Source organism: Cajanus cajan, chromosome 6, assembly GCF_000230855.2.
Source record: "Cajanus cajan strain Asha chromosome 6, NIPB_CcT2T_4, whole genome shotgun sequence".
Lineage (NCBI taxonomy): Eukaryota > Viridiplantae > Streptophyta > Magnoliopsida > Fabales > Fabaceae > Cajanus > Cajanus cajan.
Genome location: NC_138522.1, coordinates 7774305 through 7787868, shown reverse-complemented (window position 1 = coordinate 7787868; position 13564 = coordinate 7774305). Strand labels below are relative to the sequence as shown.

Genomic DNA, 13564 nt, shown 5'->3' with positions numbered 1-13564 from the left:
TCGAAAGAAAGAAAGAGAGAAAGAGGAACAAATATTTATCATAAATCTAAAATATAATTTATATGCTAAAAATTACTAATTTTAAATATAATTTATATATTTAAACATGATATTTATTTATATATATGTAATTTATTATAAATTTTAATCATATTATATATAATAAACAAGTCGAATAAAATATTAATTTTTAAAAAATTTAAAAAATGCTAAAATTTTATTTTCTTTATAATCTTTTTATCTAAACAAAACATTTAGCTATTTTAAAAATAAGAGTATTGTTAAGAAACCTTTTTTAATAAAAAAATTAATTTTTTTGTCAACGAGAATATTTTTAATAATTTTTCTCAATCTTTAACCTTTTTAGTTTAGTTTTTTATTTTTTAAATTTAATTTTAATATATTTTTTAAAAAACTATCAATAGTATCTTCTTTACAAAATATATAGTGTAATCAATTTTATAAGAAGGCAATCAAATCGGATTGCTCACTTTTTAGCTAGAATATCTCATTTAAAAGTTAGTCTCCAAGTTTTCAATTTGATTCTCACTTGTGTTGAGTTATTTATATAATTGAAATGATATGAGTTTCTTATTTTTTTTTAAATTATTGATAGTTTTTTTTAATCACAATACTATTTATAATAACTGTAACACTGTAAATTGTGATAATGTTATAATTATTCCTAGTCGTTTTATGTTATTAAGTTGGATTGTTGTTTAATGTTGAGGGACTCTAGGAATTAAGGATCCCTTAGAAGTTTCAATGGTGTTGGGAGTGTAGGTTTCTTTGAGTAGAAATCCATTTTAATCTCAAAGAGAAGAGTGTATAAGGTTTATATTTTGAACGAAGTCTCATAAACTCTTTTCCTCGTCATTTTAGAGAGAAGATTTTAGAGAGAGGTACCATGTTCTATGAGTTTCCTTCAACCCATAATCTTTTTCTCTTTTTTCCTAATCCTTAATAGTGTTGTATTATTGTTGGATTCATGTCAATAGTTGTTAAGTTCAAATGGGAGAGTCGCAGAGTCGAGAATTCTCTTCTTCTTCCTTGGTTAGCTTCGATTCTAAGTTTAAGGAACTTGGACTTATGTTTACTTTGTTGTATGTCAGATTTGTTGGATGATTATGGTGTCGAACATTGTTTGGATTTTGAACTACTATGGCTAAGTTTTTTTGAAATGGTAAAGAGTTGTGTGAAGGTTGAGGTTAATGAGAAAGAATATGATGATTTGCTATGTAATGTTGTTGCATGTTGGTTTTTGAGTTGAATTTGAGTTGCTTGTGTTAAGTAGAATTGTTAATCCATGTTGCATATGTTAGATTCTAATTGCATTATAGGTTTTGGATTAAAATCAGGTTATGCATACAAAATTCTAATATCGCATCGGATGCACCTTCGTGGCATTAGGCATCGTTCTAACTTGAAGCTCTTTGTGAGAGACTCGTCTCAAGTTGGCATGGTGTCAGGCGTGGTTCGAATGGCATCGATTATGAGAGCCTTAAGAGGTCTCTAACTTAGCAACGTCAGGCCTAAAGTTAAGTGGTAGCCAAAGTGGTCAAGCTAGAGCTTTCTATCTGGATGAGGTTGGGCACTAATGTGGCGATGTCGGGTGTGAGTCACACAAGGACTCTCTGCCTAATATGGGTTTAAGCGTGGTTCCTTACCACGTAAAGCACAAGGTCTTAGGGGTCTCTACCTTAGCCACGTCAGGCATGGATTATGTAGCGTCAAGCATGAGCGAGACAGAGAACTCCTTACCTGGATGGCGCCGAGCATTGAGCGTTTGGCATCGAGCGCTGATGGTTGAAAGAAAATATGTTGTTTGATTTGATGAATTGTTGCATATTGATGATTAGGTTATTAGTTGAAAGTTGAGAAGAATAGTAGGTTGTGTAGTTGTGTTGGAATTTTTATATACATGATGTTAATGTGTTATTGAGATGTTTGATGACTAGGAAGTTGAATATGAGTAGTGATGATTGAGTTGTGAGATGTAGAGTTGTATGTTGATTTCGTTGTTGTGTTGAATATGTAAAAAGTTGTTGTGTTATTGAGTTGTGATGACCACTTAGGATTATAGGAGAGATTTTTGAAAGTTGCATATCTTATTATGAGGATATTGTGTTGTGGTGCTCTGAAAGTCTAATTTGTTGAAAACCCTTCTTAGGAAGTTGACCCTTGAAGTGGATAGTTATGTTGAGTCTTCTCTAGGACTTAGTTAGTACTATGTATATGCATGGTCGAGGCACACATGTATAAAGCGACCACAGTATAGGAGCTAGGTCGAGCTATATTGATTACAAGTGACCTACCAAGTAAAGTATGAAGTTGGGAATTTAGTTCCTAACTAAGTATTGAAATGACGTAGTATTTAGAGGGTAGCTTGTGGGCTAATCAATAAGAGGCTTAATTAAGCTAGGTAATGTCATGGTAGACCTATACCTAGTTATTTTGTCTTAACATTAATACTCCTTCATTGTTTAAGTGGCGACATCTGAGAAGCTGAGTTGTGTTGTGAATTTATATCCAATTTGTTGTTGATCTAGCAAACCCAAAAAGATCACCTTGTGTTATTAGTTCAATAGGGTCAAATCACTTAAATAGTTCATCATGTGTTGTAAATTTCTTAGTTGAAATGTGTGACGACATATGTAATTGTTGTGTTGAAAATAGTGTGTTGTTGTGTTGTGGTGAACTAAGTTGTTGTGTTGATATGTGTTGTCAGCGTCGAAGATGATGATGTGATGATGGATTTAAAGATGTTGATGTTTCTACATTTACATGTTATTCTTTAAACTCCAGCTTATCCTTGCATGTTTTCATATGATTAGAATTATGATGATCAGATTTGATATGGAGTAGGGCAGAGATAAGTTGGAGTCATGCAGTTGCACCAAAGTTTGATGTATTTTGAGAACCACCTTATTAGGGTGGTGTTGTATATATTATAGAGTTGCTTAACTAATAACTTAGGTTGTATAGTTTACTATTAGTTGGATTATTATATTTATACTGTATATACTTATTTGATGGAGATGATTTTCTACTATATGCATGATATATGATACATATTTAGGTGCTAGTATAATTACAATTCTAAGATGTTACAATTCCACTGCTAGTAGTTGTGTCATTTAGTGTAGGGACATGGTCAGTCGTCACAGTAACCATTGTTTAAAAAATCAACAGTTAATATTATAATTAATGTTATATTTTATTTTGTAAGAATTTGATTTTATTACAAATCTTAATCTTTGATTTTATAATCAATAATTATGAGTGCACTTTATCCTTTAAAATACACTTCCTCACTTTAGAAGAGTCAAATCCTTAATAATATGCTTCTATAAGAATATAAATTATTAGTTATAAATCTAAAATATAATTTAGATGTTAAAATAATTAGTATTAGAAATATAATTATAATATAATATACGCTTAAAATTTTTGGTCCCTAAAGTATAACTTGTACAATTTTAATTTCTCAAGTATTGCAAATGTAATTTTGGTCCCTCAATTTTTAATTGAATACTTTTAGTCTTTTAAATATCACACATATAGAAGTTTTTATCCATTTAAATTACATATATTAGCAATTTTAGTAATATATATATATATATATATATATATATATATATTATTTAAAACATGAATGACAATTATATATACTAAGAATAAAGAGACACTTGGTGCCTCTTGTTTTAAGAAAAAAAAAGTAGTTATTTAAAAAGAAGTTTGAAAATTGAATATCTTTGAAGTAAGAGAGAGAGAGAGCGGAAGAGAGGGGGAAAATAAATAAATAAAAATAATAAAAAAGAAAGTGGATTAGAAGTAGTTATAAGGGTAAATTATTCTAAAATTTGTATGCACCAAAATGGAGTATCACCTTTATTAATATCTAACATATGAAAGGTTAATATGTGGTTATTGAAAGTATCAATGGTTATGGAGTGACATTTATAAAATAAATAAATAAAATAATGATTTATAAAATAGTAGTTAGAGGGGCAAAATTAGACAAAAATTTTGTATACCAAAAAGTTCCAACCCTCTTTATTATGGTTAAATATATTTGTAAGATCCAATCCTTTTTATTATGGTTATATATGTGTGTGTGAAAGGTTAATATGTGGTTATTGAAAGTATCAATGGTTATGGAGTGACATTTATAAAATAAATAAATAAAATAGTGATTTATAAAATAGTAGTTATAGGGGTAGAATTAGACAAAAAATTTGTATACCAAAAGGTTTAATCCTCTTTATTATGGTTATATATATGTGAAAGGTCCAATCCTCTTTATTATGGTTATATATGTGTACGCAATTTAGTCAAATTAATAAGATATTTTTTATAAAATAATTATGAGTATTTTTATGAATTAAGAAATGTTTACAAAATTATATTTATAATATATATATATATATATTGTCCAATAAAATATGGGCTAAGTTATATTATTTTGTATTTTATTTTAATTGAATGAGAGGAGATGGGTTTTTAAAAAAGGAACCTTTTTTTTTTAAATGGGAGAACACATCCCAAAGATTTTCGTTCATCATCAAACATTTATTAAGGTAGGAGATTGTTAGAAAAGATGGTCTAACCAAGAAAGGGGTGAATTGGTAGCTTAAAAATTTCTTGCGCAACTTTCTTAATTTTGGAAAACTTTTCTAAATCTTTCCAAAAAAGTATATTGATCTATAGTCATATATAGGATACTTAGTTCAGACTTAGTGCAAGTTTAAATTTACTAAATTCTATATGCAATGTTTATACCTCATAACACATAACAACAAGCATAGAAACAAAATTGTAAGAATGTAATGTTAAGTGTGTTGGGATTCAAACAAGTCCCACATCGATAAAATAATACAACATTGTTGAGATTCAAACAAGTCTCACATCGATAAAATAATACAACAAATAACAACTTATATAATACAAACATACTTCAATGATTGAGAGGCCTTTTGGGTGATGACCAAAAGCAAAACCGTGAGGGCTAAGGCCCAAAGCGGACAATATCTCATCATTGTGGAGTATGTTTGTGTAATAACCTAATAAAAACAACTCTCATAAAATATCCTCTCAGACAAATACCATAAAAATAACCTCATCAGTGGTATCAAAGCCGCAGGTTGGATTCGGTGACAACCAATAACCCCATAAAAACTCATAACATATAATGTGCTATATAAAGACAGATTCCGCTGCATGAAAGGTTAGGTCCCTTGTTTGAGAGGAGGATTGTTGGGATACAAACAAGTCCCACATCGATAAAATAATACAACAAATAACAACTTATATAATACAAACATACTTCAATGATTGAGAGGCCTTTTGGGTGATGACCAAAAGCAAAACCGTGAGGGTTAAGGCCCAAAGCGGACAATATCTCATCATTGTGGAGTATGTTTGTGTAATAACCTTATAAAAATAATTCATAAAATATCCTCTCAGACAAATATCATAAAAATAACCCCATCAAAGTGTAGGGAGAAAGAAAAATGCATGGCCAATTTATATTGGTTTAGCCACATCTACTTATGACCTATATCAAGTCCCCAATCAATTCAATTGAAATTTTTTTACCAATATTTAATATCAAAAGTTTTACAATCATAATACCACATGTAATACATTTTTACACTATTAAAAAAACCACTTCTTTCACCCCCAAGAAGCATTCACTTGTAGCACTTCACTGCAATATTTTTCCTTTTAAAGGAATCAACTTAAGAAAAACAACCAATATAAAAGTTAAGGAACAAATTCACTTGATGTGTAGAACATGTCAAAGTAAGTGAATTAACTAAAGTAGCTTATCCTTTCACTCTATGAATGTGATGATCAACTCAATTCTTGAAATCTTTCTTGAGGTTATCACAAAGGTTAAAAAAAAACCTCTTATTACAAAGAAAAATGTTTCTCAGAGTGTGTTTTTGAAAAAGATATCACAAAAATTCAAGCCTCTGTATTCTAAGTGTGAAAAATGATATATATATATATATATATATATATATATATATATATATAAGTTTTCTGACTGAAATAATCAATTATTTACATGGACAATCAATTATTGTATCCTTAGTAGATCTATAAATCAATTAAGAATAATTTAACCAATTATTTTGAGTAATAATCAATTATTTTGGAAACTAGCTTATGAAATAATCAATTATTTTGCTGAATAATCAATTATTGCAACAACTATTTCTTAGGTTACTAAAAAATAGAGTAAATAATCAATTATTACTTAAAATAATTAATTATTTTAAGTGAAAACTTAATATCTCAATTTTCATTTTACAAATCAATTCTTATACTTATCTTAATCATCAATCATCATCTAGATAGAGATAAAAGATTAAGTTACTTATCAAAGACAAAGAACACAAGCAAGAAAGCTTTAAACACACAAAACAATATATAACTTATATATAAGTTGTGCTCTTTTCTTTCAAGAGGCTTAAAACACAAAATAAAATACAAGTTGTACTCTTATATTTCAAAAGACTTATTTGTAATTATCAAAACCAACTAAAACCATGTTTTCATTTTGAACTTTTTCAACAAGGGTGAGTAATCTTGCTTTAAAATATTGGATATTTGTTAAATAGTGGGATTAACCTTAATATCGTCGTTGCTTTCTTTACTTTGTGGAAGAAATCTCATATTAGTATGTATATTAGTATGTATATTGAGTATTTGTGTTTGTATAATTCATTTGAAATTATAATTTATTTAGATTTACTTTTGATTTTTCTTGTAATTTAATAATAATAATAATAATAATATATTTGAAAATTTTATTCCATATGTAACCAATAAGAAGATGAATGAAATATATTCTGATTCAAGTTTTAAAACATTTGAAATTATAATTTATTTTAGACTTAATTTTGATTTTTCTCCTCATAATTTAAAAGTTTGTTTTAGTTTTTTTTTTTTTTTTTGGTTTTGACATTTATAAGTTTATTCTGTTTAAGTTCTGGTATCTAAAATTTTATTTTTTTAAAGCTTTGAACCAAAGTTCTATTTATGGATGATCCAAAGCCCCAAGTCAATGAACAAGTTCAAAACTTTAAACCAATATTAAAAATTATGTTAACGGTTCAGGTTTAATTATTTCAAATCCACTTAAAATTGATTTAAGAATTGGTAACAAAAAAATCCAAATTATTGGAAATATTAACTATTATTATATCACTATCACCCGTCACTTGATAGATTTTCTCTCAGGGAGAATGGGTACATTTTATTTTTATTTGGAGAATAAGGGACAACAGGTAGTGTTAAGCTTTGATCAATGCAATATATCGAGTATCACGGTTGAGTTAATAATTGCAAGTAACTACCAAAAAAAAAGGGGTAAAATTAATATTTTGCTAACTTCATTCTTTTTTTTCGTTTAGTTCGGTTTTCTAAATTTTTTAATTTATTTCGGTCCTTTGTTTCCCTTTCTAAATTAATATCGATTATGCATTGTTAATGGTCAAATTGCTCCCTTTTTTTATTCTTTCAATTTCTCACCATCAAAAGAATTCAATATAAGTGTTATATATTAAAAAAAGAATCTAATAATTTTTTTAAACCATTTCATTTCGATATTAACATAGTGATAGTAAGTGCACTACCCGAAGACTAGACTTCAAACTATACTTTAACCACGATAATAGTAAAAAAATTGTTGGTCATTAGATAATCAAAGTAAATTTGCCCATAAATCACTTGAACACCCTCCGCTTCTCTCAATACCAAGGGTCCTAATCCTTCAAGTCAAGGATGCATTTCACGTAATTCCAGTGGTATTCATATATTCAATGTCAGATAGACGCTTAAAGTTGAGTGACAGACAAGCATAAGGTCCCAAACAAAATAGGGTAAAAATATAATGCTATTTGATTCAGTAACGATATTTACGTGGTTCCAACACATAAATATCACAGCTTTATTCCATTGTGTACATATTTTAATAAAAACATGATTTGACTTCTATAGACCATGCAGATAACAGACTACAGCCCGCGACACAAGTATTTACTTCACATTAATACAATTCAATCACTATAACTAACTCCAACCGAGAAAAGTCTGACCTCAAGATGTTCATACAATGTCCATTGATTCTGTTGTCAGAAAACCATACTAATGGTTGTTTTCATCATCATTCTAAAAGTGGAAGAAATCAAGCAGTGGCAGCCTTCTCTCCAGTTGTTGCCTGTCCACCAGCAGTTGCTGAGGCACGCTTAGCTTCATAATCTTTAACAGCTGCTTTTATAGCATCCTCAGCAAGCATGCTGCAGTGAAGCTTGACTGGTGGAAGTGAGAGATGCTTTGCAATTTCACTGCAAGACATTAATTATGTGTCACTTCATAAACTGATAACCGGAGACAAATGTGACTAGTCATGGAAGCATAACCAAAGCTAGAAACATCTAGCAGGACTAAACTCCTAGAGATGGTACATTCATCCAGAAACCATAAGGTGAAAAACAAAACAGCAAAAAGATGAAAAATTCTCAAGCAGTCGTTAGATTTGCCAGCTCAAAATCATCTATACAAAAATAAGATATATATGACAGAACAACACCTCATCTTCCAACATTAACCATTAAACAAACCAAAAATGTAAATTCTGTATTGATCCAGACCTCTGTCGTCTCCTACTAACCACTTAACAGACAAGAACCTAATTTTCTACGGAATTCATCTTTCACTTTTTCAATTTCAGGCACTGAAGTTAAAGCAAAGAATAATAGAGAAGATAGTGCCCTAAAATTCATTACAAACTGTGCAACAGAAAATATGCTTAACATACTATTTTGTTGCTTTTGAAAAACATCCAACACTCGTCTCTCAAACACTTGCATAGTGCTTACCAGGATGGGAGAGATTTTTAAAAACTTTTCTTGTTTGGTTCAACTTTTAGGAAGGAAAAGAAGGGAAGCAAAATTTCACTTCACCCAATTTTAACTCCATTTCAATATTGGAGAGATTTGGAGAGGAGGGGAGAGATTTCAAAACATTTTAAATATAATATCCTAAATATCATGATTTATGTTAATTAATTTAAAATTATAAGGATACAAAACTAAATTGATTTTTAATATCTCTCCCCTTTCTTGTGAATCAAACAAGAAAAGAGCTACTCCTCTCAATCAAACAAAAATTTCAACTCCTCCCTCCCCTCCCTTCCCCTTCCCCTTCCCCTTCCCTCCTTAGAAGGCTTAACTACTGTGCACCCAACTACAATTTCCAAGAATATAATTAAGATAACAAATCACATATGATTATATCATCATTTTAGTCCCTAAATTCGTGAGGCAAAGTCATAATACTCCTTTATATTAGAAATATATCAAATAAATCCCTGAAATTGAAATTCGTGACTGACGTCCTGTTAGAGATTATAATGACAATAAGTTGTACATTTAAGGATTAAAATGACAGTAATTTTAAATTTTAAATTTTAAAATGACAGTAATTTTAAAATTCAAGGACTTATGTGATATTTTCCTAATTTCAGGGACCATTAAGACATGGCCTGAAAATTAAGGTGCTAAAATGGGAGTTTACTCAATCATATAACATACAACTATACAACTACTCGTGAGTACTCACTTTAGTCCCTGAATTTGGAAGGCCTTGTCAAATGAAATTCAAGAACATATTTGTCCCTGAAAATGACAATCACTTCCAATTTCAAGGACCAAAGTGGGGTACTCCCAAGAAAAATAATAAAAAAAATTGCAACAAATGTTGTCGAGAGTTCCAGTGCAAGTACTCACGTGTTTTTAATGGTCAAAACCTCCTCCATTTGCTTTCCCTTAACCCATTCAGTAGCTGCAAACAAAAAAGAAACAACCAACCGCAAATTAGAAACATCCTCAATTATGGGAGAAAAGGGGCATCTATCCACAAAGAGCAAAACATTAGACAAAAAAATGTAAAAAAAAAAAAAATTGAAAATCGAAACCCCACAAAATGCACAAACCCTAACAGCCAAACAAATAAATAAATAAATAAAGATATTACCGACGGAGGAAGAAGCAATGGCGGATCCACATCCGAAGGTTTTGAAGCGAGCATCGACGATCTTCCCGGTTTTGTCGTCAACCTTAATTTGGAGTTTCATGACGTCGCCGCACGCGGGTGCCCCGACGAGGCCAGTTCCGACGGCGGGATCGTTCTTGTCGAAGGATCCGACGTTGCGGGGGTTGTCGTAGTGGTCAACCACCCGCTCGTGGTAGAGCCGCGGCAGAACCCTAATCCCCAGCAGTGGCGCCTCCAACGACGTCGTCAGGAGCCTCTTTGCGCTTGCGGCGATTCTCAACATTTTTCTTCTTCTTATTCTTTTGTGGTTTCTGAGAGGGGCGAGTGGAGGAAGACAATAAATAGGATTCCCTTTGAGGCGGTTTTAATTGGCTACGTGGCGACAGGAGATTCTTCTACATCCATCAGGCCCAAATTAACTACCTGCTTTTCGACAACTCTATTCGGCCCAACTTACCCCTCAGGCCCATTACTGAAATCATATTCAGACTGCAAAGTGCAAACCCAATTCATGGTGTTTTTGTGAGATACTGTTCCAAGTACACTAAACCCTAAATTGTGTTTTTTCTTACACGAACTTATGCTTAATGCTTATCCACATAAGCAGAAAGGTTGTTACCATAACTATATATTGCCCATGACCCGATCACATGATGAAGACATCAATTTTATAGTTGTTCCAGGGCTCACACCTTTTGCAATATTAAAATAATCTATACTTTTTTATTTTTATTTTTATATTTTGTTGACTATAATACATTTTTATTTTAAAAAATTAGAAAAAATAATATTTTTTTATCACATTTAAGAACTTAAAATTAATAGAGTAATTATAGCACCAGTAGAATTATTATATTTTTATTACTTAATTTTTATTTTTATTTTATCTTTAATAGGAGATATAAAAGATAATATCTGCAATTTCTAATAAAAGATAACTATCTTTAAAAAAAATTTCTTATATTTTCTCTAAATAACTATTTGTAGTTTTTAATATTTGTCTGTGTGTAACTATTAAAAGTAAGAAATATCTCGATCTCTAATATTTTATTAAAGAAATTTATGCTAGTAATGTAAACATATCATTTGATAATCTGGATACTTCCTTCCATTGTTTTCAATAACTTTATTATTGTTAATTGTGTGTGGATAATAGTGAAAATGAGGTTTCCCATGAATCCATGATGCTTTTAATAGACTTTTGGTGGTGGAACTATTATAAGTGAATTTTGTAAAATTGAATTGAAATTATAATTCACTTTTAAAAAATATATTATTATTTTATATCAGTTATTGGACAATTGATATAAAAGATAAAATGGTAACATTTTTGAAATTTAAACTATTTTGTTACATCGATCGTAAATCTTGGCAGGTTGGTGGATTTTAAACATTGTTAAAGAGAGTACACTTAATATCCGAATTTATTAATTCATCATGGTTGATTTGATGTGTGGATTTGCATTTGGAGAATCGATTTGAAATTAACGTTACATAATTGATTTTAAGTAAACATGATTTTAAATTAACGTAATTTTTGTTTGAATACATTTGTTAGAAAATTGATTTTTATATTAAATGATGTTTGAAAAATAGTTATAAAAATTGGTTTTTAAGCGTGTAATTACCAAAATGAATCTTAGCTAATTGTTGATGTTTTTCGTATTGCAATGTATTATTTTTTAATTGTATATTGACATGTATATTATTAATTTTAGAATATATTAAAAATAATAATTAATATATTACCTTATTATATAAATGGATGTCAATAAAACAAGTAAAAAGTTAAAGTAAATTAACAATATATAAAATAGCAACACTAGAACATAGAAGGAAAAAAGGAAAATACTTTTTAATGCAACAAAACATTAATCTACAACATCAATACTAATGTTTGTTCTTCAATTGTACATTTTCATCTCATGGTGAATCTCAAACACGATCCATTGTGGATGAAGAAATGACATTTAGAACTTGATTTTGCTCTAAGTTAACTGTACCATGATAATTATCATCTAATTCAAGGATTATGTTCTCATCTTCATAACGACTAAAATCAACATCACTTTCTGCATTCCTTCTAATAAAATTATGTAAAGTCATTGTTGCACATACAATTTGCACTTGGGTTTCCAGTTTATAATTAGGCATGTGTCGTAAGATTGCAAATCTATTCTTCCATGCCTCAAAGGTTCTCTCAATTGTGCACCTTAAACTTGAGTGGTAATAATTGAAAACTTCATTATTATTTTCAAACTCGTTTTTACGTGTAAAATCCGATAGATGATAACGTTCGCATCTATAAGGATCGAGATATCCCACTGGTGTTGGATAACCAGCATTTACCAAATAATATTTACCTATTAAAAAAGAAAAAAATGTTAATATAATTTAATTGAAATTGGAATTCAATTGTATTGATATAAATAAATAATACCTTGAGGAGGATGTGGAAAATTCAAGTTGGCAGTTGTGAGAGCATGATCGAAGATTTGAGCATCATGCGCAATACCTTCCCATCTAGCTAGTACAAAAGTAAAACACATGTTTGAATCACAAACTTCCATTATATTTTGTGTTGGAGTACCCTTTCTCCTAATAAATCTTGCTTGGTCACTAGGAGTAACCATACATGGAACATGAGTTCCATCAATTGCCCCTATAACATTCTTAAAAAATTGGCTAATAGCGTGTATCATTTTCTATTTTGGCTTGACTATCATGAAACAGAGGATCTTGTGGCCTAATATACTCCACACACAACTTTAGGATCTCTCCCACCATTCATCATTTGCATCAACAATATTCTTCACATTGTCCTATCCAAGCCCAGTTTCTTTACCAAATAATTTATACCATATCCTCCACTCCCTTCTTAAATTATCAAACCTATTTTTAAACTTTTTTTTTCATAAACCTTTCTTAATAACCCCTTAAATTTGGTTCCAATTCCAATCCATAATTTCTTAGTAAAACTAGTACCCAATCGTTCGTCGTTAGTCACTTGTTCCAAGCATGCTATCATAAAGCATTTAGTTGCTTTAAGATCCCAACAAACTTTTTCTTTCTCAGAACCCATACTTCTACATTAAAAGGTTTAACAAAATATAACTTAGCAAATAATAAAAAACTTATACCAGAGACCTCTTTCAAACTGTCAAAGAGAGAGTGTGAGATAGACTGTATTTAAAAAATCACGAGCAAGCAAAAATAGCCCTTTAATTAAAGGTGAAAGCCACAAAGTGGAATAACTGGATTCATTAACACCCTAATTTTCAGTAATTAGAGAACAAGCTTCAAAAGGCAGACCCAACTTGATAAGCTTAACTAGAAAATAGTCAAGGAACAAAATAAATGTTGACTCCTTTCTATTCAATGTATTTATTTTAAGATGAGGTATGCTAAATTTCACAAGTTTTGCATAACAAAAATAAAGATAAATTAACAAGAATTGCCATGTCTCAATATCTTATAAAGCCATAATATAAATAACTTA

At 29.8% G+C, this 13564-nt stretch overlaps 1 protein-coding gene across 1 annotated transcript; it reads right to left on the bottom strand.

Moving 5' to 3' along the window:
- Positions 1 to 7888: 7888 nt before the first annotated feature.
- LOC145958930 (uncharacterized) lies at positions 7889 to 10393 on the bottom strand. The gene is made up of 3 exons (XM_083076650.1): positions 10048 to 10393; positions 9801 to 9855; positions 7889 to 8357 (listed from the first exon to the last, which is right to left on the bottom strand). The coding sequence occupies exons 1-3, from the start codon at positions 10346 to 10348 to the stop codon at positions 8198 to 8200; spliced, it is 516 nt and encodes a 171-aa protein (XP_082932776.1). The 5' UTR covers positions 10349 to 10393; the 3' UTR covers positions 7889 to 8197.
- Positions 10394 to 13564: the final 3171 nt, after the last annotated feature.